This window comes from Bremia lactucae, linkage group LG1, assembly GCF_004359215.1.
Source record: "Bremia lactucae strain SF5 linkage group LG1, whole genome shotgun sequence".
NCBI lineage: Eukaryota > Oomycota > Peronosporomycetes > Peronosporales > Peronosporaceae > Bremia > Bremia lactucae.
In genome coordinates this window covers 5,700,242-5,725,696 of record NC_090610.1, presented here as the reverse complement: position 1 = coordinate 5,725,696, position 25,455 = coordinate 5,700,242, and the positions used below count along the sequence as shown (strand labels likewise).

General features: G+C 45.5%; 5 protein-coding genes across 5 annotated transcripts; 2 read left to right on the top strand and 3 right to left on the bottom strand.

The window, feature by feature from the left end:
* Positions 1 to 50: 50 nt before the first annotated feature.
* CCR75_000507 (uncharacterized protein) lies at positions 51 to 835 on the top strand (the record flags this gene model as incomplete). The annotated part of the gene is made up of 2 exons (XM_067958614.1): positions 51 to 99; positions 123 to 835. The coding sequence occupies 2 exons, from the start codon at positions 51 to 53 to the stop codon at positions 833 to 835; spliced, it is 762 nt and encodes a 253-aa protein (XP_067822751.1).
* Positions 836 to 2,159: 1,324 nt separating this feature from the next.
* Positions 2,160 to 5,054, top strand: CCR75_000508 (uncharacterized protein; the record flags this gene model as incomplete). Its single annotated transcript, XM_067958615.1, has 1 exon — positions 2,160 to 5,054. One exon carries the CDS (start codon positions 2,160 to 2,162, stop codon positions 5,052 to 5,054), a length of 2,895 nt encoding a protein of 964 aa, XP_067822752.1.
* A 65-nt stretch (positions 5,055 to 5,119) lies between these two features.
* On the bottom strand, positions 5,120 to 5,440 carry CCR75_000509 (uncharacterized protein; the record flags this gene model as incomplete). The annotated part of the gene is made up of 1 exon (XM_067958616.1): positions 5,120 to 5,440. One exon carries the CDS (start codon positions 5,438 to 5,440, stop codon positions 5,120 to 5,122), a length of 321 nt encoding a protein of 106 aa, XP_067822753.1.
* Positions 5,441 to 6,591: 1,151 nt separating this feature from the next.
* Positions 6,592 to 9,107, bottom strand: CCR75_000510 (uncharacterized protein; the record flags this gene model as incomplete). Its single annotated transcript, XM_067958617.1, has 6 exons — positions 6,592 to 6,984; positions 7,051 to 7,515; positions 7,583 to 8,266; positions 8,329 to 8,368; positions 8,428 to 8,870; positions 8,934 to 9,107. 6 exons carry the CDS (start codon positions 9,105 to 9,107, stop codon positions 6,592 to 6,594), a joined length of 2,199 nt encoding a protein of 732 aa, XP_067822320.1.
* A 75-nt stretch (positions 9,108 to 9,182) lies between these two features.
* CCR75_000511 (uncharacterized protein) lies at positions 9,183 to 11,360 on the bottom strand (the record flags this gene model as incomplete). The annotated part of the gene is made up of 1 exon (XM_067958618.1): positions 9,183 to 11,360. The coding sequence occupies one exon, from the start codon at positions 11,358 to 11,360 to the stop codon at positions 9,183 to 9,185; it is 2,178 nt and encodes a 725-aa protein (XP_067822319.1).
* Between the last annotated feature and the right edge of the window lie 14,095 nt (positions 11,361 to 25,455).

Here is a 25,455-nt window from a genome sequence, read left to right as displayed (position 1 = left end):
TGGCGACTCGGTACCAGCTCCGAAAGCGGACTGCACAGCAGCTAGAGGCAATGCGCCCGGTCAAGCGCACTAGGAAGTCCGTTGTGTTGGAGGAGAGGGGTGATGTTGACACTATCGACAAGCGGCGAACGACGGCGACTGGATTGAGTATCACGTGACGTGGCTGGACGACTTCAACTCTGTCTGGCTCCCACGAAACCAGCTCATAGAGGACGGCAACGCCAACCTCATCGAGACCGTTGACGCCTATTACCAGCGTTACCCGAACCAGGAGGTGACATACCAAGCCTTCATCAGCCGTAACGCGCGGGCGTACAGTGCGATCGCAGACAATGAAGATAATTCGTGCCTTCCTCATGCAATTCAAATGGCGCTCGAGCTGCTCGGCTACCAGCATGAGAGTGAGCAACTCCCGAGCATCTGGACGCAGTATCTCGAAGACGCGGCCAAGTCCAAGTTCCCGCTGGACGAAGGCTTTCACAAGACTAGCGAGATCGTCCGCTATTGCATTAAGGGAGTGTCCAAGTGCGGGATCGATATTGACATCGAAACTTTCCGCGTTAACCTCTTCGATGGTGAAGGTGCAGGACCCTTGGCGATTGCAAGACGCGTTCTCCCTGGCGACAATGGCGTCCGAGTTCTCGAGCCTGGAGTTTACATTGTCGGCACATTCAAACGCAATATGCGAGCTCACTGCTTTGCCATGCACGTGACCGAGGACGAAGATATCATTGTGCGTGAGGAACGCATCGACTCCGGCATTGGCGACCAGACTTGGCTGCGCATGATTAAGTTTATCCGCAGGGTGAAGGTAAAACAAAACTCTAGCGAGTGACCCGACCTCTGTACACCTGGAGCCGTTGTGCCTTTGCCTCTAAGGTTCATTTAGCTGGAGACTGGACAGAAGGGACTCCGCCAATTGGACTAAGCGTACTCGCGGTGGGCCTTTCTCACCTCTCCAATTCTGTTCGGCTAAGGTTATGAACCTATATCGGCCATTCTACGCTATGGAGGTAGCAATCCGGGACCAAATGTTGCGCGCTGTGGGGTTCGAACCCACGACCTCCCGCTTGGTGAGCGGGTGCTCTACTGTCTGAGCCAGGGAAGATTGATTTTTTAACGAAGGTCGCCTTCACCCCGACACATCCTGGCCAGAAAAAATACATTTAGACGCATGATCAAGCAACATTCAAGCAACATCCCATACCTAAAAGGTGCAAATTTAAAAACTGTGTAGTTTAGTATTTATATCAGTGAGAATAGTTAGTTGCTGGTAGATTGAGAGGCCACTCAGTCTATTCTAACGTAATAGACAAATTTTTAACTGAGCTGTTGGATTTGGATGTGCAGTCAACGAGTGAAATTGGGAGTCGCAGCTCCGATGTATGCACATTTGTATACTTGTGTATACTTGTGTATAATGACCGAACAGCATAGAAGTCGCAGCTCCGATGTTCCAACCCAATTTCACTCGCATGAGCGATCAAGCATCTCATCTTGTCATCGCTAGTCCAAAACCGCCTTTACTATATTTTGCAAAAATCTGGCACACTTCCTAATTAAACGAGAAAAATTCTCTACGGTGGCTGCAAATGGATCTAGCCTTTTCAGGTTTCTCATCTTATTCATTGCGTGATTTAGATGCATCGATGCTTAAAATTATTACATGTCAAAGGAAGTACCGTGACTGGTGTTACTAAATGTAAAGTGCCGCTATTTTTATTTTGCTTAAAAGTGAGGTTTTGATTCTAACTTGAATTGATAAATCAAATATTATTTCTTGAATTGCCAATGAAAGGCTTCTTGCCGCAAAAAAGTCGCCCTGGACATGCATTTATACCAAGCTAAAACTAGTTTTGGATCTAAGTTAAATGTGTTTGTCAATTAATGCAACAAAAGGATAGACGATTAGTGAATGCCCGTGATCTTGAGAATTGGTCACATGGCACTGACAACTGTGCAATATGGCTCAATGGCTTTGATTATAATCTGCCGGGAATATTGTTTTTAGAAGATAATTTTTAATTAAACGCAAAAGCATCTGTCATTTTATTTTCCATACCCCTGAACTCACTAATCTTCGCGAACAGTGAGTACCTAACGCTTCCAATAACACCATCTAGTAAGCCACTGCCCCAGCCTCCATTGCTGCAGCCAGTATGCATGCCGGCGACTATCCCATCGTTTCATCTAAGTCATCGGTAGTGCCAGATCTGCCTGCGCCCTTCGACTTGTCAGACAAAAGCAATGATAATACTGCTGCTATTAATTTGACGATCTTGAAAAGTACAAGTGGTAGTGACTCTAGCTGTGGTAATAGCTGGTGGAAACGCATATCGGCCATACGACATAAGAGACGGCGGACTGATGATCGTGTGGATAGCCGCAATGCTGCCCAGGAAATGTACATCAGAAGTATCCTCGAGTCTTTTTTGTCATCCATTAGCTCTAAAGAAAGGAATTCAATTGGCAACGTTCATAGTAGTGTAGACGACAGTTGCAGCAACAGCAGCAAAACAAGCAGTGAACAAGCGTTTAATAAACGAAGAAAAGAAAGGGACAAGATTGAGACATTTCATACGATCGCATCAATCAAAACGATTCCTCCTGCAGAACAAACTAGAGACTCAGGATCACCTGCCTATATGGCACACTTTACGCCAAATTATGACTCAGGACAGGAGGAACATCGTGTGGCAATAGACAGTCGCATTCAGCTAAAGGGAGCATTAGGGGGAATTCGTGGCGCAAGTCTTTGTTTTAGTGACAACGGATTCGAAAACAGACATTGTGCTCACACGATGAATAGCGATGAGGAAAAGAAAAACAGGAAAAGGCGGCAGCAACAATTGACGATGCAGGCCATGCATACGAGAATACTAGAAAAAAATCAAGAACGAGCACGAGCACGAAACAGGATAGGCTACTTTATTGCATGTTCTGGCGTGACGCTGTCTGTGTTCGTAGTAGCTGCCGTTTTCATTGCCAAAGTTGGTGTAAACATTCAAAGCAAGTCATTTGATACCAAAAATAGCACGACGATCAGCAATAGCAGTGGTGGCGACGGCTTTGTGACTATTTCCGGCAGCGGTGGGTCTAAGGCTGATTTAACATCAAAAAGTTCCCGTATTGCAACAGATGGAGACGATATGTGGACCGATTTGGACGACAATACTCATGCACGCATGTATACTGACTCGTATACGTATGTCCACTGTTTCTTGATGGTGCTCTCATTATGGATGTCACTTGTTGTTGTGGTCATGCACGTACTATTCCATAGTTTCCGGACATATTCACACCCATTTGTATTAACGTTAAGCAGTGTTCAATGTGGATATTGGATCACGTCGTTACTACGAGTTATGCTCGAAACGTCTTCGTTGCCGGGCGTGACGTACAGTGTCTTCTGCATATTCGAGTGTTTCTTTAATTTTGCGCAAATTTCGTTTGCGTGTGCGATTGCGTTCGACATGTATCGATCGGTCGTGTCATATGTGGACGTATTAATGGATTTGCAAAGCGCCAAGCGCCGATATCACCGGTACACACTGAATGTTTTGATTTTCTCTGTTATGTCCGCAGTGGCATTGGCGCTTGCTGGCTCCAAACCACATGATTCGACTATTCAAAGCAAATCGACGTCAAGCTCAACAGATCTGACGGAAGACTTGATACTGGACGAGGAGACTTTTTCACCGTGTCTGAATCCAACATGCCGTTTAATCCTGTACGTGTACTACCCATTGTTAGCATTCGCCTATAATATCATCCTTTACTTGCGTTTCAAACGTACCATTGGTAAATGCTATCCAATGTCGGCTACCGAACGACTGAACAATGTGGCGCGATCGTACCTAATGGCCTTTTTCGTATGCTGGGGTAGCCTTATTCTTCTCACAGCACTTAAAGTGTCGGAGCTTTCGAGTGTTCCATTGATTGCATTTTTTGCATTGCGATCCGTATATGACGTATTAGGAGTATGCTTCGCCGTTATCACTTTAACAAACTTTCACCGATGCCGAAAAGCGTTTGATTTTGGATTGTCACTAAAAGCCATTGACCCGAGTAGTATTGAGTTCGATGATCCAGTCACAATTGCTGGAGAAGGAACGTTTGCCGTCGTGCTAAAGGCAATGTGGCGACAGAGAGGATATGTGGACGGAATGGAAGTTAGATCGATCGAGGTCGCTGTGAAAACTTTCAAGTATGCTAACATAGAATGTCTAGAGCACGTAAAGGAAGAAGCCTACTTGTCTTCGAAGCTTGTGCACCCGTGCGTGATGATGACGTATGGTTGCTACACAAGCGATTGTAATCTCTACATTGTGTACGAGTATCTTGGCGGTGGTACGCTACAAAAGATGATAGATCTGAATCAGAACACGCCATTTTCGTACGAGCGTGGATTGCGCTATGCACTGATGATTGCAGTCGGGATGCGCTTCCTGCATGGGCTTCCTGTACCAATTGTGCATCGAGACCTCAAACCATTAAATTGCATCTTTGACTCAAAGCAGGAAATGCTTAAAGTTGCGGATTTTGGGGAATCTCGTCTGCTTCGCACTTGCGGCGTGGATGGTTGTCGACCAACGTCTTTCCGGTCAGCTGATGTGACTGCTCAAATGACAACAAATATTGGCAGTGCGTGTTGGGCAGCTCCTGAGGTGCTAAAAGACGAGGCCACGTCGGAATATTCCGTCAAGATTGATGTGTACAGCTTCGGCATTATTTGCTGGCAACTGTTCACATGTGGTTCACCATATGCAGATATCCCAGGAAGTAATCTAGCCGTGGCAGAGGCAGTGCTTAGCGGGGTCCGGCCAACTATTCCTCGGGGCTGCCCACGATTGTTTGCTAAAATCATGCAGCGATGCTGGGACGACATTCCAATACGTCGTCCTAACTTTGAAGACATTGTTCAGCTCTTGGAGATTGAGATCGTTGAAGAGCGTCGTCAGCAATTGATGCGTACTCATGGATGGGGTAGCGACACGATTATTGCTCCACTGACACTTGATAGTCGCAACTTTGTTGCATGGGAAATAGCGTGAGGAGGTGATGTTGACTAGTAAGTTCTAATAGAGCTAGTATTATGATAAACGACTCGACCACTTAGCTAAATAATGCCAAGAACGCGCAAGCGGCTTTCATACTCCGTGCGACCAATGTAGCAGCCAACGAGTGCACGATCTTTGCCATGAAAGGCGTTACGACCGTGCATGACGCGTTGATTGTCAATGACCATCATTTGACCCACCTTTAACTTGGTACAAAACTCCATCTCGGGTCGACGAATAATCTCGAGCAGATTCCGGTGAGCCTCGTAAAATTTGAACACTTGGTCACAATTTAAGTGCGTCAGCGGGGCACGGTCGTAGTCGTTGTGGCGAAATTGCGTGATATTGCCAGCATAGTCTAATCCAATGAGCGGTTCCATTGTGGCCAAGTGGGCGTCATTGTCCACAGTGAAATACGGAAGAGAAGTTTCACTTAAAAATTGAAAAGCTTCACGATGTTCGTTTTTGAGCGTTTGGACGACGTGAAACGCGTCGACATAGCGACTTTCACCGCCCTTGCCCGCCTGGTCGACACAATTGAAGATTTGCAGGCCAGGTGGAGTGCTCATATACGTTCCGTCGGTGTGATGGAGTAGCTCCAAATTCGTCGCTGCGGTATCGTTGTACCCCTCGGCATCATTGTGCGGATTAGTTGTCCACATGGTGCCGTAGATCGTGCGCAGCACGAATCCAATCTTTGTTGCAAATTGCTCCGTGGCTTCCATGGAGCTTGGCGTGCCGACCACTTGCACAAGACCATACATGTACAAGTCACGCATGAGCGGCTCAATGTTGCTTACACTCTTGGCAAAGTCGTACGTTGGCAACTTGAAGTCGGCACCAGCCCATAACTTCTTGGTCGTTAGGCGCGGCTGGCGATATAATTTCGGATAAGGTGCGGTGGCCTTATCTTCTGCAGTACCACCTTCAAAAGCATACGCATGCTCACGCAGCCATTTCGCGTGATATTTGCTACGTTCGCACATGGTACCGCGCACAGGGGCGTCCCAGTCGATTACTACCATGTTTCCAGCGTCCGTGACATCAAGCCTTTGTAATGGCATGTTCAATGGGATAGAAGCCGTATCGAGCTGGCGCTGCTGCGTCTCCGGATGCATACAGTGCTCACAACGGCAGTGATCACGCAGCCATATATTGTGGAACTTTGCAGTGGCGCCATCCTCGAACGTGACGAGCACTGCCCGGTCATCGATTAGGTCCACCACTTTAGTGATACGCACGGCATCCCGTTCTTTGGCCGAATTTGTGTCGCCGTTGCCGTCCAAGAATTCATTACTAAGTGCTGTGGCAAATTTGCGCGCGCCCCGCGGAAGCAGAGAGCTGGTTGCGGTTAAGGCAGTGGCAGTGGCAGTGGTATTTACGTGAAACTTGCCATAAAGTGAGCGAAATGCTTGAAGTCGCATTTTTTAGAAGTAACGAAAACCAGCAAAGTGCTAATTATAAAATGTCATAGAAAATTCTATGGTAGCGAACCAAATTACAAAACCAATTGTTTCATTTGTTTCTATTTCTAGCAAGAATTCAGCTGCTGTTGCTGTTCAAAATATTTAACTACCTCGTCGCTGTCCGTAGCCTGGAGAGGATTTTTGTCGGTCCGAAAGCGAATGAAGCGTGGAAATCGAAGTGCTAATCCCTTTGCTGGCGAGACGTTTTCTAAGTTGTCGACTTTCGTGGTTGCGAGGCCAGCACCGCAAGTGTACGAAGAGGATTTCGTCAGTTGAGTGGCTTTTATCTCCCATACTTCCTCGGGTGAGAGCCAAAAGTCAGGGTGGCGACTTTGGATGGCTACCGATTGGTACTGCATGGGCACTTGATTCGCTTCAGGAAGGATATGCTCCTGAAAGCGTGCCGTTACCTCCAATAGCTCAGCATCCAAGAAGCCGGTTCCAACCTTACCAATCGTCTACAATATTAAAAAATGCCTTCGTAAACCTTATGAGTATATCACTTGAACTTTCGTCATCAGTACCTCAAATTTGCCGCTGGTTGAATTGTAAGTCGCCATTAGAAAAGACCCAAACACTCCTGCACGGCGACCTTTCCCGTGAAATGCCCCGATGGGGACTAGATCTAGCGTGTCAGCAAGAAACGTTCCGTTGCCCGTCGTAGCAATTCTTTTCTTCGATTTGCTTTCCATTTTCGGCGCACTAAAAATATAGTCGTGTTTTAGCTTCATCCACGAGTACGTACGATGACCAGCTCGATATTGAGAGTCGTCGTCATCCAAAATTTTAACCATTAATCCTTCACAACCGCTAGTCACTGCTCGCTCGAGACATTCTTGCACAGCTGCAGTTTCATTGGCAATATTTGATTGTAGAGACATCGCATCGTTTGTTGACAACGTGATGTCGATGCGCTTTACAAATTCGACATATCCCGACACTTCCTCCATTGAATCATGAAGTAAGTTTCGCCGTTTGCGTAGCGGTGCCTGAGTTACATAGTGGTAGCAAACATAGTGAGAACACTTGTCTTAAAGTGCTTGTAGCCCAATCTACCTGCAAGAGGTTTGTCCCATTAAGCACCAGCAGATCAAACAGAAACAAACAAAATTCTGTTGTCGTTTTCGTTTGTAGCACTTGAAATGGAAAAAATTCTTTTTTTTCTCGATCAACAGCGACAACCTCCCCCTCAACTGTAAGTGACGTCACAGGAGTAGGATATCGCACCGTTGCATTGCGAGCTTTTATTTGCATCTCCAGCACATTCAGAAGCGATGAATACCGCTCAGTGACGTCTTCCATATTGCGACTAAAGATACGTCCCACAGATCTAGTAACTCCGTTACTATTAGATACAGACAAATGTACCTGAACGCGTACGCCGTCATATTTGTACTCGCACGTAGCAGTGCGACTTTTAGTCTTAATTACACGATCCAGCACTGCCGCAATGCTAGATACCGGGTAAGCAGACATTGTCAGCACTGGTACCCCAGTTGTCGGTAGAGCTTGATGATGCATCCACTCAATTCTTCGAGAAACGTTATCTTTGTGCTGACTCGCATGCACTGACTCAGCCAGTACGCAAAAGTTCGGATGCTGGGCATAGGCAAGCGTGACGCAATCGATCCACGCTGTCATCATTTCCGATGCTTGTTCGCTATCATTCGATGAAAAGCTGGCCATTGCAAGAGCAGAAAGAATCGACTTATCCCCCATTCTAATTCGCAAATTTTGATGCTATGGAGCAGTGCAGTCGTTACTAATGTATTGTCAAAACCGTTTATAGCATTTATACGCACTGCCAGCATTCGAACGATAAAAATGCGCTCTTCAGAGCATCTATGAGTTAACAAAGCGATTAAATTAATGCATCATTGCAATAACGCGAGTGGCTGTACCTGCATTGCTGAAGTAGTTTAAGCGCAAGTTGCTGCTTCCGCGCCATTCCACCAACTCCTTTGTCCGAAGCGATTTCCATGAGTTGATCATGCACCATTTGGATTTTTAGTGGTTCTCTGCTTTTCTCAAGTGTTGGTATCGCGATGCACCCGCTATCCAGCAGCGCCTGTGTGGCTTGTCCGTAGTCTGGATACGACGCCAGGAGCTTGTCCAATGTTTGCTCCGAGCTTATTTTAGAGCCCTGCTTTGTCTCTAGTTGCCTTAGGAGATTTACAAAGCTCTTGGCTCCAAACCGGAGTTCCACGCCTTCGTACGGTGATGCCAGCTGCGAGGCCGTAAGGTACAAGGCGCTAGCAAGCGCTCGTGGGGTCGAGAGGGCCAATAAACGGCGATATTCGTCGGCCAGCCGCCCTATGCTCACGATACGTGAGCTTTTCACCTCCTATATCACGCAATAAGTGCGTCAGGAGTATCGGCGAGACTCGCGACGATGCCAACAGCTCACCTCAATTGAGGCAAAGGTGCGGGCCAGTGCCTCGAAAGATCCAGAATTTTGAGTGCACGAGACGGACCGAAACACTGAATTTGTTGTTTGTGATCTTTGCCATATTAATGAAGGTACTATGCGCTGTGCGAGAGAAGATAGTGGTGGTCTTAAGGCTCGATTGTTGACCTGCATGTTAAGCTTTCGGGCATTCTAAATAGCTGATTTAACTGAAGTAACGCATAAGTTTCAATAGGGACAATATGTCGATTATCTCCTCGATTTCGAGACTTTCACGTCACGAAGCATGGATTCTACGCGTGAGACTGCCGAAGAAATGCGTTTAAGCTGAAGTTCATGTTTTGTAATGACGCTGTCCATCTCGTGCTGCCTCTCGGCTAGAATTTCCTGAGTGCTAAGAGTTTTTTCAAGCAAATCGAGCAGCAGTTGCTCGTTCGTGTCTAAGTGAGTTACGTGCGTAAAGTCGTATGGTGACACCTGTGCGGCATAGTTGCCCGCTGGCACATATTGTTCGCTGGTTTCGCCGCGAGATGAGGTAGCGCTTGTGTTGGAGCTGACATAAGAGCGCTTCGATTCATTTCTGTCATGTTTCGATTCTTGATTTTCCTTCCAAATATGCCTTCGATCACTGTCCGACAGTACCTTTTCTTGCGAAATTGATGAAGTCGTGGAAGTTCCCATCTCGCTAGGAAGGCGAACGAATCGAGGCATCGATATTTTTTCGTTGAGTTGACGAAGCAACTCAAGACTGAGATTAAAATATTGCGGGTGGTTCTCGTTCGACAACGCAGTGATGCACGACACATTGACAGAGTTCAGCTCGTTGTTGTGATCGCTTGGTGCAATGAAAAAGCCGAATAGTAGACCACACTCACTTACGTCTATGGCTGCTGTAGCAATCATTGCCACGATCACGTTGCTGCCATCCGGATACTCTCGATGATGCGTCACGACTTGCAACTGTTCCGCACTGATTGTCCCGAAGCTCGGGTGCAAATTAACGCAATCTACCCAAGTTTGCCTGCTTAATTTACGTCGGCTGGATACTCGTGAAAAGAGATATTGATACAAGTGGGCGTCCTCGTAGTCCAACAGCTCAGAGACGATGCTGTAGCAGTCAGCCACTATCTTCATCACACTTCTGGTAAATTGGTGCTTCGAATCCAAGAGCTCAAACGTCCTCATAGTTTTGTTGGTGCTTGATTCTGACGGAATTCTGAGTTCAGCCCATGCGCTTCTTTGCAATTGGATAAAGAAATCCATTGCCATCGGTATATTCTTCGCATACTGACTTGGCAAGTACGCTGATGAATGTGCTACGTCAGGGCCATGTCGGTTCGTTTTGTGTCGCGACGAATGCAGCACATCGATATGGTGGTCCGTTTCCGTTTCTAGTTGCTGAAAGTTGCCCTGCCTATCAATTTCCTCGGCATTCTCCGCTGCAACTCGCTGTTCGAATACTTCGGATACAATCTTCGCCACAGCTTCAAGATTACACTTCATCGCATCCGTGGTTCGTGAGTGCGGCTCTGTATCAAAGGCGCACACAACGCCGATTCCGTGGCCTTGAACACGAATGGGCGTTCCGGCAAAGAAGCGTACGAATGTGCTTCCTATTACTTTATCTCCTCCGATAAAAGGATTCTCAGCATATGTATCTTCGATAATCACCGTCGTGTCCTGCATGAGCGTGTAGAGACATACACTATTATCACTTAAAATGTTTTTGACGTGGTCATCTAAACCCACGCTGGCTTTTACCCACAGCACAGAATCTTCCATGGTGCCAATGAATGCTCCAGGGCACAGAAGCGTCCGTGACACGATGCCCACCAACAAGTTCATGGTCGGGTCATCTTGTACAATTTGAAGGGTAGCATGTCGAGCGACTTTAAGTCTTGCACTTTTTTCTGTTGCTACATGTTGTGGCCGCTGCTGTGCCGTATCGCCCTCCATTAGATTTAAATTCTCACAATGCGGTGAAATTCGCTTTTGGCGTCGAACGGCTGGAGGAGCAGCAAGACTCATTACACAGACGGTGGAAAGCCGAGGGCATGCAACGCTGGTCTCGTTTAACGCCGCTTCGTTCGCTTTGATTGATGCGTCTGTGGCACGAATGATGCAAAACGTACAGACTCGGGTCTCACACTGCACATTCATGTCTGTAAGTCGAATGGCGTGTTGGCTTGAACAGCCACCGCACACGACCTCCCCGCATGTTCGACAGTGGTGACGTCGCCGAAGAGGCAGAAATTGCTGAATGCATACGCTGCAATGTGTTCGATATTCATCATTTACCCAGACGTCGGTCTGCAGCAGATTGTTAATCATGAGCAGTCCTCCTTCCAGGTAATACATTATCTGAACCGCAGGTGCTTTGCGTTTGCGCTGAGTGTTGAAGCATATAAGCGTTCCGGAATCGCTCATTACTCAAACTGCGATCCCACGAAGACGAATCTAAATGTGCTTTGTTATTCGAAGAAGGAAAAACAGATCATGGCAAGAACAAGATTAAGGGTTTACAATATGACTTTTTCGAAAAGCGAAGCGTAAGACAAAAGCCGACAAGTCTTTTCAAAAGGGTTTGTCTTTATACACAGAACATGTCTTCTCTTATAGTCGACCGCCTTGGCAAACTTTGGTGGAAGTTGGAGCTACCGAACATCATTTATAGGTGTACTGTGCTCTCGAAGAAAAGCAACAGAAGGATGAATGAAATTTGAAACTGCAGAAAGCAGCTGCAAATTTTTTTTTTAGTTTACCGAGTCAATCATTTGGGACCTCGGACCGGTGACGGGCAAAATTTTATTACTTTTTCGTACATGTTCTATCTTTTATCACCTGTAACTTCATCTAAAAGGGTCTCACAACACAATGGCACAAAGGGATGTGATCCTGCTTCTGTGAATAACGATTTAGTTAGTCGTCTTCTTAACACAAATATGCCCCCAACTATCGATACAATCGTTGTCCCTAATAAAATGTGAAAGCTAGAAAGTGTACTAATCGCCAAATTATTTTTAGGGCTTATTTCCATGCTAAGAAACGCACATTTGAATATATTCACAAACCACTCATCCTTGTACCCATCACCAAGGACCTTTTTAATATCGATTGCTTTGTTTAGCTGCGTGCTAAACGGCACGCGTTGATCCGTCTTGGAGCCCGGACCAGTGTTTTCATACTCAGCAAAAGTCACTTTATCCAGACTGGCTGAATCACCATGGAGACCATTCTTTGGGATCCGACACCTCAGTCGTTCTTGATAGCTTCTGTAAGGAATGAGGGTAAATTACGACTGAATTAAGATTTACTTTTCCTAGCCGATACTTTTGGGTCACTCCTTAAGGTATCGCCTATCCTAAATCTAATTCTTACTAAGTATCATCTCTCCTAATAGCGCAAACGTTTTTACTTATTTTTACTATGGCGCATATGTAAATTTCAGTAAAATAAATGGATGGCTTAAAATATAAACCGAAATGAGTGGTCAATGGGTCAGCGAGTTGACTAGTCCTGACATCCTTCCCGAATTGATCTCTCTATGACGGTGATTGAAATCGGTGACGAGATCCTTCCAGTGGGAGACACGGCGAATATTTTTCCCAGCTTGCTTCTTCCTTAGTTTCGCCATACCATTATGCGAGCCAGTATGGTTGACGATTGAATTGAATTTTCTTCAAGAGACGTTCAATAACTCGCAGATGATCCGCTGTGCCATTATTCACGAATTTAAAAAAAAATGCTTTCGGTATCGGACGAATTCGAAACCTTTTCGACAATTCGGTTTATACTTTGATATAAAATCAAGTTAAAAGTTGGATTAACCCTTATCATACTTTGTGGTAACTTAAGTGTTGCCACATTAAGATTAATCATTTTGATAATTTCGAATGGTCCCACCTTTCTTGCCGCAAACTTGGCTCTTGGTGTCTCCATATCCTTCGCAGCGTGTTTCAACAATATTCTGCGAGAATCAAGCGTAACCAGATCTCCAACCTTGAATTCAGCTTGATTGATTCGGCACTATTAGTCGCAAAATTGCTTTTGCGAAGCTTGTGCTTTTAGAAGATTTCTGCGAGCCTGATCGATAATCTTTGCTCGTTCTTCGATAAAATCTTTTGCATATACGTCAAGCTACTTTCGTTGACTATTCCAGCCAAGTGCATTTTGCCATGCAGAGCGTGCCTTTCTTCCCGTATCAATTTCAGAGTAAGAGTAACCAGTAGATGCACTTACCAGTGTAGAGTGTGCATACTCTTATGTTTCCCAAGTGTTCGGTCCCCACCTCGGAGAGCAGCCATAATGCGTTTTAGACCCGACTCGCCAATATAATTGCGACAAATGTCGAGCCGCACGAGCTTGGGCAATGAACTCACCTTCAATAGCCACGCGACATCCCAGTCAGTGCCATGGTAAGATACCATGCATCTGAGTCTTCTACCACATGTTCTGGCGCTCGGTCTGTCCATCGGCTTGAGCCCGATGAGTGGTCTAGACGAATACCGATGATTGTCATCAAAGACTTCCAAAACATGAGCGTAAAGTTTCTATCTCGGTCGCTGATGATGACCATGGTGTCGAACTACAGATCGAAAAATACTTTTTCTGTGGTGCAAGCATCGTTCTTTACGTTCACTGCTGCGTACCTCGTGCGATGGGAAAATTGTCGACAACAGTTAATATGGCATCGAATCTACTGGAAACCGGAAGCCCTGTATTTAAGTACATTGAAACTACTTGCCAGCAAGCGCTAGGTATTGGAATTGGCATCAGCAATTATATTTTAGCTGATTGTTATGCTTCCAACGTGTACAAGTTTCACATGTTTTGACGTAATCTTTGATTTCTCTTTGCAATGACTTTAACTTATACTATTGAGCAATTCGCAAGAAGGGCCCGGATGAGCTATGGACGAATCATGATATTCATATATTGCTTTTGTGGACACACGGTTGTTGTTTGGTATACACAGACGTGTAAGCTTATTTGATGTGCGCAAGAACAACAATTCGTCTTGTTTGGTAGACAATGAGCTTGTATCAGAACTAATCTATTCTTCCTTAAACTTTGTGTGTTTGGCGTAGCCTTGTTGAATAAGCTTTTGAACTTCTTGTGAATACTCGACATACGACTCCGTCATTAAGGTGGCAACTTGCAGAGCCTCAGCTTCCGCCCGGGACAGAGTTGGCACCGAGGGCGAACAAAGTAACCGTGCACCTCGTTGTTGGCAGCTAGAATCGCACTTGTGAAAGTGGTATTGTCCACCACAGTATCATTAGGCTGGCGCGAAAGCGCATCAGCTGCGATGCCTAAAGCACCTTTAATGTGGTGTATAGTAAACGTATTTTGAGCGAGTATCAAGCCAACTTTGGCGAGACTCTCGGATGATGAAGCAACCAAGAGCAGTAGCTATTGTTCGTGAAGATCTCAAAATTGATGGCCATAAAATAATGACGCCATTTGTCAAACCCAGATTTGATTGCAAAGAGCTCCTTCTCATGAGCAGGCGAATTAATCTCATGGATTTCAAGCTTCTTTGATTAAACGCTACTGGATCATCATATTCATTGATAAATTGCGATAAAACACCATTAACACACGCCCCCTATGCATCCGTAGTGAGAACAAACGGGCGTGAAAAGTTGGTGAAGTCGGCACAGGTGCGGCTTGTAAGGCAGACTTCAGCCTTAGGAAGGAATGTATTCCACACACATGGAGAACCTTTCTGAGCGAGATGGCTCATAGGCAGAACTTTGTGCGCAAATTGATGAATAAAGCAGCGATAATAATCAGCAAGACCAAGAAAACTTTTCAAATTCTATACAGAGGTAGGTGGTAGCCACTTAGCGATTGCTTTCGTTTTTGTTTTATCAACGGACAAACCTTTGCCAGAAACAGTGTGTCCCAAAAAGCTGACCTCTTTACGCAGAAACTTGCACTTGCCGATATGAGCGAAGAGTTTTTCTTGCGTTAAACGTCGAACACAATAGCAAGATGTCCAAGATGCTCGTCTTTAGAGACGGAAAAGATGCATATGTAATCTAAATATACCTCAACGAATGAGAACTTCCCAAAAAGAACACGCATCAAGCGCGACAAATGCCAGGCATTCCAGCAAGGTCCATCGAAGCAACGCACCACTGATATGTTTGATTTGTTGTACGAAACGCAGTGTACTTTTTGCTATCCGGATGGATACGTATCTGGTGGTACCCTTGAGCTAAGTCAATGACTGTGAAGTAGCTCATACCTTGCATCTTATCGAATAACTCATCGATTCGCGGCAAAAGTATTTAAGGGACGACTGACCTCGAGTTGACGTAACGAAAGTCAACCACCCAACGAAGCAGAATGTTTGCGTTTCCGGATCGAATCTGTTCCAAACGAGGAAGACTCGTACCGGTTTTTAGGTCCTTGGTAGGAATGCCAAAGATGTTTAATATCCAAGGCGAGTCTGAAAATTCGATCCATCCCCGTGAAAGGTTCTCATCGACGAACTTTGGTAAAGTCTTTTGCTCAACTTTTAAAAGTCGTACTGGCGGACAATTACTCGGTTGCGCACCGAGTTGCATGTTGATTACGAACTCAACTTACCGATTACGAGGCAACACATTTATTATTATTAATTCTGAATACATCTTCGTAGGAATCGAGCAAAGCCTTTAACCGTTTTTCACGAGGTACTGTAGACTCCGACACTTGATAAAGTTTGACAGGATAGACTTTTTCGTATTGTGATGCCCTCAATTTTCTTGAAAAATCGGCAGAGGAAACAATGACCGGTTCAAAAACCTCATCATGTGGTATGTCACCACTTCTGGTCGAGACTTGATGAGCACGCCAATTTATGATTGGTTCTTGCGCAGTTAACCAAGGCTTACCCAGAATTACATCATGGGAATTGCTCATTGGCCACTAAATGACCGGAATGTCAGAGAATTGATCACCATCTTAAGATATATTTGCGACTCCTTTCTTCACCTTCATTTTGGTGCTATTAGTGCCGTCGGAACAAGTGGCTTGAATTGCCACTTCGGACATGACGCGGCTTCACTACGTTGCATGTGGCGTCAGAATCGAGCATTATATTGACAGCACGATCGTCAATATGACCCTTTTTGACGATTAAATCCTTTCCCATAAACGAAGCAACGTAACCTTTACTTAGTGTGGTGATAGCTTCAATTGACGCGGTCGGGATGGTTTCCCCTTCGACTGACTCATTCTCGAATTAGTTGACATTTGCACGATCGCGACGATATCCATTGCCGCGATTAATTTGCTGGTTCCTGCGCTTGAACACTGCTGAATCGTGTGCCCCAGTTACTTGCAGTGTACACACTTTGATTTATTTAAACGTCGATTATGGACGCGAGATGACCTATGAAATGGCCGGGCATTGTCGATTTCAATCTGCTCTGGCTTTTTTTAATTCTCTGGCCACATATTGTGGACCAGGACGATTGGTTGTAGCAGTGTGGTGATGATACCCGCCAACATGTGCGCGTTCAAAGTCGAGCGCCACAGTTGAAGCCTCCGACAGTGTGTTTCCCCGTCAGTATTGAACTTCTTCTTGAGTTCTTTTTAACTCTCGTTTAAAATAGATGATTCGGTCTATTTCAGTCATGTCCTCAACTTTCGAACTAATTTGTCGAAATTTCGCAATGCTGTTCATTAAGCCTTTGCAATGGGATTGTTTTCGTCGATGCAGATCGTCTCGAAGACGTCGTTGCAGATACACAGGGACAAATTCCTTTTTCAATGCTAGAAATAGCACGCATCGAATGAGTGAATATCTGATTAACGCAGCAAGAACCATTGTGCTATTGGTCCTCGCAACGAGCTAGTACGGCGAGTACTTGAGGGGCCATTGCGTCCTCTTTTACTTCGTACCGCGCGCAAGAAAAAATTGCTGTACTTGGGCGTAAGAAAGTCGAACCGACTCTTCGCTTCTCCCGCTATACGTTGGTATCCTTAGCCAGTCTACATTTAGCCCACCTTCCTTTTGGGAATTGGCCCATGTGTTAATTAGCTCTTTGTTGTTGCTGTAGCATGTGCATCATTTGCTGCATCAGCTCGGCGCTTGAGGTCGGCCCATATTGGAAGAACAATGTTTTAGGAAACTTTAAAAATACTTAGTTGTTTAGTTTATTTAAGTCTCTTAAGTTAAACCGAAACCCTTTGAAATGGTGCGCTCGGCTTCTTCTAAGAGCGCGTATATTCCGTGTAGAGGAGCTGATAAGGCAGATACTTGCTTGGACAGGTGGTTTGCTAAGATCTTTGCAATGCGCTGGGTCTTTTGTAAAGACGCAAGCAGATCGTTTGCTGTCTTTGCAGACTTCTCACCGTGCTCAAGGAGGAAAACCTTTCTGCAGTCGGATGGAACCTGAATATCAGCCTTTTGCTTCTTGCTCATAAAACTCAACGACTTAGTTTAGCCCTTTGGCGTAATGCGTTTGAGATTCAACTTATCCCAAATAGATAAACTGTTTCACAAAGTTAAGCCGGACCGAACCTCACAAAGACTAAACGACTCTATCTGCCAGGCAGACGCTTAGATTTACAATGGATACTGAAGTCACACACTCAAAACTGCTACGCAGCGCTTCCAAAGGAATGGAGCAGTTAACTGCGAGCGGAAATTCCCACGCTACAAGCAGTACGTTAGCGGCTGCGAGTGGGAGCAGTGCCGGGCAATCCAACAAAGCGCGATCTTAAGCAGCGCATTCTAACGAAGAGCGACGTGAACGACGAAAAAGCGAGCGAACGGCGAAGCTGTGAGTGAATGGAGAAAGCGAACGGACGACGAAGAAGCGAGCGGACGCGAAGAAGCGAGCGGAAGACCAGCAAGTGGTACCACTTGTAAGGAATGAGGGTTAATTACGATTGAATTAAGTTTAGTTTTTCTAATCGATGCTTTTGGTCCACTCCTTATGGTATCGCGTATACTGATTTTAATTCTTACTAAGTATCATCTCTCCTATCTGCGCAGACGATTTTACTTGTTTTTATTATGGCGCATATGTAAATCGAATTAAAGAAAATGAATGCTTAAGAAATAAATCGAAATGAGTGGTCAAGGGCTCAGGGAGTTGACTGATCCTGACAGCTTCAGAGCAATCCACAGTATGAACAGCACTCTACTAATGAGCAAAGATTCCCCCGTCAAACTTTCAGATATGTAAAGCAGAAACGTTTTTTTTTTAGAGCAGGATTTGCTCTAGCAAACGTTTCCTAGTGAAGAGGCACTAATACTCATGGTGCCAGGCTCTTAACTATGATCGAGCGGTGTGAATAGATGAGTCTCATACTTCCAGGCTCGGGCTGGAGCGTGGTAGTGTCAGCAGTCTTGCCAAAAACACACAACAGTTAAAAATACGAAATTGCCTCGATATAAAAGATACTGGCAAGCTTTGCGATGAAGCGCGGCTAAAACTTTTTTCCAGAAGTAATGCGGAGGGATTTATGTTTCCATATTGGTCAGGTCAGTTAGTGAAAATGGGGCACACTACGATTAGTAAATCGTTAATGTGGTTCTTTATGAATTAAATACCCATATTTCTAATTAGAATAGGTAAAATCATTAAAATTCTATTTGTTATGGGTAATACGAGTGGCTGCTACCAGAAAAAGATGTGGTGGTCTTAATCTAATTTAAGTGTAATTTTGGTAAGGTTTTAATCTCAAAACATTAAACAAAGTTCAGTTCTCATTTTAATATTTAAGTGTCTAGTGCCTTCCTAAGGCTTGTGCTGCGATCGGTGAAAGTCATAAGCCTTCCTAATGTATATACTCTGGAAAATTAGTTGCCACTTGGCTCTACGAACCACTGAGTCCCTTGAACTAGGATAAAGTAAGCTCTCTACGAGCTTGTACGGCCCACAAAGTTATTACACTAGTTCCGTTGAACTAAGTGATACTATAAGTCTAAAAGTTTTTATCTGACTTAAGGAGCGAGGCAGCTCCGCTAGAAGGTCAAACTTTATAAGTAAGGCATAATTTGTACTCCATAGTGTAAGTGAACGTTGCCAATATTGCTAAAATGAAAAAAAGAACAGTTTTATCCATATTAAGTTGCATTCCGGCTGCATCGCAAAAGTCTTGTACTCGAGCGAGAAATGAATGATGTAGATTTTTTACTAGTCTGGTAACGTCGTCAGCGAAGCTAAGAATGTAATGCACACAACCCCAAATCTAAATAAAAAAATCTTAATTGTTGGCCCGAAAATAGCAAAGCAAGGGTTCGATAATCAGAACGAAGATGCCAGGTGACAGTGGGTCCCCTTGGCGAACTCCCACTCCAAAGCCAACATAAGGCGATTGGTTGTTATTAATGAGGACCTGTATTAATGTCCCGTTAAAGAAAAGTACAACCCAACGACGGTATATTTTGCAATTTCAGTGATTCAAAAGAATTCGTATCATCCGCCACTAATCACTGTCAAAAGCCTTCGCAAAATCAAGACAAATGGCGCCGCTACCTGTTCGAAAGTCACTATGTCTGCAATGATTTTGAGGATCAAAGAGATATCTCAATGCGTGGCGAATGTTCCGACCGGCTATAGACTCAAATTGTTTGTCTCCTAAAATCGCAGCTAAGACTTGGTTAAGCCGGTAAGCTAACAATTAAAGTGATACATAAATAAAAAAACAAGACGCGATATATTTTAATGATGACAACTATGTAATTCAAACCGTATGCGTAAAGATCAACCTGCTAGCCAGTCTACCTGCTTTAAGCCATCTAGAGCCGATACGAGGGCAAAAGTGGCTAATAGGAAGTCAGCACAAAGCACCATCCGCAATGAGGGACGGCACTATTCGGTCGCATCTTGCGCAAATAATGTTTATTATCATGTCACAGTTATATATTTCGTCGTGCAACGATACAAATAAGCTGAAACCTTGTATTGTCTCCTCTTTACAGTCGTAAGCAACCGCGCTCGGTGTAAATTATGTGGATGCAGTATCCAGCCATGTCCTCGTTGGAAACCTTCGGTCCAAACTTGGCATTTTTTTTAAGTAGGAATAATGGCTACGTTGGTCAGCGACCCTTAGATTATACGCTTGCGTCAGTGATGTCCTGGAAACATATTTTAGTGGCTACACACTTTATACAAGCAAATTGGACTCAAATTTGTTGAGCATCTCGGCGCGACGAGGGTGATTCTGCAGCCGCAGTGGGTGATCGCACCTCCTTTCTCATCAAGGTTGCTCTTCTGGGGGTCACTATACTTCATACCTGCTATCCCCCGGGCTGTGCTTCTTCACGTGGTCTGGACGCCACTGCTTTCAACTACACAACACTCTACATCTCTCCACTCTGGCGTGTGAATGCTGAGCAGGTGACGAATTCGTGAAGTCCTCGAAGTAGCTACGTCACTTCTTGCTTTTAGTCAATTCCGCCTTGATTTTCGCCAGCTACAGGTTCGTTCTTGCTTCTGGTTTCTGAAGGCGTCAGCTTCCGCCATTTAATATCATATGCGTGTGGGCTGTCGCATCATTGAAGCATAGCAACATTTTTTTCTTTCAATGCAACCTCGCTGCTCAACTGTGGTGTCATTTTCACAATCTCCTGGAGGGCTTCTTTGTTCGGCGGGCGTCTTGGATGAGCATTCCAAGAGAAAGTTTTGATTGGTGTGGGTCCCGGATGAGATGGTAGTCTCAGACGTGGCATACGCTTCGTGCCGTCACACGCCACTTCATCTGGTTCAATGAAATCGAAGTTACTCTGATGGTCGTTATCCGACTCTTAGATTCCCCGCGTTGCTGGTAACCTCTTTGATGACGAGCGCACGCCTTCGACACAGCCTTTGTCGATGATACGAGGCTATTCAACGGACGTGCTATCAATGCGTCCAAACGGTGCTGGTGCGTGACCGAGTCTTCTCCATCTTTCTGACCGCACAACTTGCGTCAGTCGAAATCCGCTATAGGTTGGGATAGATTGATCCGATGGTTTCCAAGCGGCCTCCAGGCTCTCATTCTAATTCACTTAAAGCGGACAATGTTGGACCTCAGTGTTTACCGGCCTATTCGCTTCCACATTGAAGCTTGTTTCGATGTAGGAATCTGAACCTTCTAATACACATCTGGGTCATGTTGCCCTGGGTGCCGCCCTCCCGGGCAGATTTCAAATGTCCATCCTTCAACTCCGCGACATAATGTCTGCGTTAGGAAGTCTTCAGCGCATACACGAGGTACGCCCCATCTTCAAGTGATAATTCTTCACCCACGCCATCTGCGCGATGTCCAGGGGTCCGAGATTAACGCCCCTCTAACGGTTTTGAATGAACTTTTCTTACGACCGACCCCTGTGCGAGGAATTTCATCCGGAGAAACTGTGCTAGCTGCTTGAAGTTGTACCCCAAACAGTCCACTGTCGATGACTTTCATACACTTCAAATACTCTTTTGCTATTCGGCCTTATGCCGTGGCTGCCCCACCTAATCCTCTAATAGCTCAAAAAGGCTATATGCAAGGCGTGAATGGCGCAGTCGTCCCCCCTTGGGACTGTCGGCCGTTAGATTAAGGCTAGACAGGTCCGTTGTGATAAATTCAGCACAAAACTTTGCGCCGTCCGGGTACTTCGTGAGGTACCGGTCGCAAGCCTCTACCAAGTCCGCGCATTGCCTCAGCTCATCGACGCCTATCCACTCCGCAGACTTTTCTCCCGTTGGACTAAGTTCTTACGTGACGCGCTGCTCCCGCAACACCCCATCACCCGGGCCACAAGGTACTCAGCTTTATCTTCTTCTTCTTCATTCTCTCGTCGCCCGAGACTTTGAGCGCTGACGTAATTCGGCTTCAGCTCACCTTCGTCCTCCGAAGGTAATCGGGTCTTGTCTACACCAGCTTGCACCATTCTGTCGGCCATCCTAACAACGGCGCAGCACTCCCCAGCTTCAGGGCACACAGCCACTCACATTTGCCGCTTTCGTGAATCCCAGAGGTCTGTATTGAGCAACGCCGTTGCCCGCTGGACCGTTTACTTGGTCTCGATACCGGCTTGGGTTGTTTCGCACTGCAGAAACCCCGGCTGAATGGCTATGTAAAAAATACTCCGCACACGTGACCGAGACATGTCAACAGCGCCATTCGACCATAGTGGAATTAATTAAAGAAGGTCTACGCTTGCAGAGTTGCTACTTGTAGCCAAGACTGTAAAACCAAAAGTGAGTATATTAATTGAGTGTGTTATTTGTGAGTGAATTGATTCACGTCCATTCATTCCTGCAAAACGTTGCTAGCCATCCTTTCCTCGCGACCATTGGTTTGTAACCACGTTACTTCTGTTGTAAGTCACAGCACAAAACGGGGGACGTCACTATTTGGCAGGATACATTGATGAACCCCAAACATCAGTTCCCTATAGGCTTAAACTTCCGGACAGTGGCGGGACCCGAATCCGCGACCTCTCAATTAATGCTGCCACATCTAACCGACTGAGCTACAATGTGATAACTATCTATCTTAACTTTTGCTTTACTAAAACAATACACATTGCGTAAAAACACTCAATCAAACTATGCAATTAAAGCTATCCTTCCTACATGTGCACATATGTAATTAGAGAGTTGCAACATCACCTTCAATACTCTCCCTTGATGTTCGCACTCGATGTTTGCTTAAGCGTGCATCCTGAGACTCGCACCGAACTTGCTGTGCTTGTCCTTTGCAAGCGCCTTCGTCAGTCCATCGGCCACCATGTCTTCCGTGGACTTGTACTCCAACTCGATAACCTTGCGTACGACTTTTTCACGTAACAAGTGAAGCTTAATATCGATGTACTTAGTTCTTGAATGGTAGAGGGGATTCTTCGCCAAAGCAATACAACCTTGGTTATCTTGGTAGATCGTTGTGGCTCCATTTTTAGAAAATTTCATGTCCTTCAGCAACAATCGAAGCCAGACCGCTTCTTGAACTGCGTTGTATAGACTAATGTTTTCAGCCTCTGTGCTCGAAGTCGCGATCGTTGGCTACTATTTCGACTTCCACGAGATAACACTAAAATTCAGGAAGAACACGTATCCAGTTGTCAAGCGCCGCGTATCCAAATCACCAGCCCAATTTGCATCAGCAAAACCGATGAGCTCTCCCTTGCTCGCTTCGTCGAATACGATCCAATGTCTTGAGTTGTCCACAGATATTTGAGAATTTTCTTGGCTGCAATCCAGTGTGGCTTTTCATAGTGTTCGCAGAACTTGGCCACCTCACCAACAGCATGTGCAATGCCTGGGCGAGTGCATGCTGCTTCATACATGAGCGCTCCCACAAGTTCGCGATGCTTCCTTGTCCGCTAATTTCACAAGCTTCGAGTTACTGTCTGCTAGAGTGTGTACTTCCTTGCAGTTCTCGATGCCGAACTTCTCGGAAAGTCGCTTAATATCTGCGCGCTTATTAATCGTGATCATCTTGTCGCTTCTGTCGCGGTGGATCTCGATTCCTAAACAGTACTTGAACTCCACAAGTTCCTTGATGCTGAATACTTTCTTCAATGCGCTCTTGATCATTTCGATGTGCTCTGCTTTCTTGCTGAAAATCATCAAGTCGTCGACATATATCACAACAATGCTGTTTTCAACCGTTGACTTTCGAAAATACACGCATGGGTCTGCCGCAGAGCTTTCAAAGCCTTGGTCTTCCAAGTGCTGATTTAGCTTGTTATTCCATTGACGGGCAGCTTGCTTGGTTCCATGCAATGCCTTTCTAAGAAGACATTTCTGAGCTGACCTGATCGAAATTTCGAAGCCACCCGGCTGGTCCATATTTTTTTCTTCTTCGACTTTCCCGTAAAGAAATTCTGTATCCACATCAACATTCTCCACTTCGAGATCCTCAGTCGCGACAATTGCAAGTGCAGTATAATGGACTCCTTCCGAGCCACTGGAGCGAATTTGTCTATTTAATCAATGCTGGGTCGTTGTGTGAATCCCTTGGCCACCAGCTGTGCCTCAAACTTGATAATAGATTCATTTGGATTGCGTTTAATTCGAAAAACCCACTTGCATCCGATAGCCTTCTGTCCTTGCGGCATATCAACAAGCTCCCACATCTTGTGCTTCTCCAAAAGATTCTTTTCACTCTTCATCGCTTCAAGCCACTGATCCTTGTATTTGCTAGTTATCACCTTACGGCACGACTTCGATTGCTCACCGTCATTGTCCTCGGCATTGAGGCAGTATAGTGCGCTGTAGTCGTCCTCATAGTCATCCAAATTGAATACTCCTCGAGGATGGTTTCGATACTCCTGCTCGTAACGCACTACGTCTCGCTTCTTGCGTACAGGGCGCATTAACCATTCTTCTTCCCCATATCTACCTGGGGTGCTAGAAGCCCTTGTAGGTAGTGGTCTGTCGTTTCACCGTTTAGATTTCAGCTCTCCACTGCATCAACAACGTCTAGAATATCCTCGGTTTGGCTTATTTTGTAAGCCCTTACAGCTTGCTCATCGAAAGTCACACTTCGAGTAAATGATGATTGAACTATCGCTTGCATTAAGAAGTCGGTATACCTTGTGCTCCTTGGCGTATCTGAGAAAGTAGCACTTGACGCCAGAATCGTCCAGCTTCTTGCGCTTCTCCTTTGTTATATGCGCATAGCATAAGGCACCAGACTCACGCATGTGCTCCATACGCGGCTTCCTAGTAAACAACATCTCAAAAGGACTTGACTTCTTGTCAGACGAATTCGGCAAAATTTCTCTGATGCCCGCTGCCATCATCATCGCCTCGCACCAACAGCTCTTGTCTAGACCGTTGTCTTTAAGCATGGATCTTGTCATCTCAACCAGGGTCCTGTTCATACACTCTGCCATGCCATTCTGCTGTGTATTATATTGCACAGAATATTCCTGCTTGATTCCGCGCCTGCCACAAATTACTTTCATGCGAGTGTTTCGATATTCACTACCATTGTCACTGCGCAGCACCTTGATTTTCGTGTCGGCTGCCGTCGCCACTTCCTCGCAGAATATATCAAGCGCTTCCGTCTCTTCACTATTCATGCGCATGGGATAGATCGTAACAAACCGGCTCTTCATCCTGATGAAAGGCACGATATATTTGAAACCGGACTTCGATGCTGGGTTGATCGGTCTAATCACGTCTGAGCACACGATACTATCCGAGCGTGCACTCTCCCTAGCTTTCAAAGCTGCTTCATTCGTGTGGAAGGCTTCTTGACTTGCTTAGCTGTTGCGCACACCTCGCACACACCCTCTGCCTCTGGTACAGCACCGTTGATTCGGCCGTCTTTAGTCATCTCGTTAACTGTTCTATACGATGTGTGGCCGAGACGTCTGTGCCACACTCTAACTTCGCCAGTTGCCAAGTGATACTCTTCTTCAGCATCCGTGTTGATGTTTATGAAATTTCCATTTCGAGCCTGTCGCCACAGGCTTTCCTTTGAGCTTCACGATGCACTCGTCATCAGTAATCTCGACGGGCATGCCACGCGCAGTCGCGGCTGTCACGGATTTTTTTTTCTTGTTTAAGTCTTCCACGTGAAGCGTCTTCTC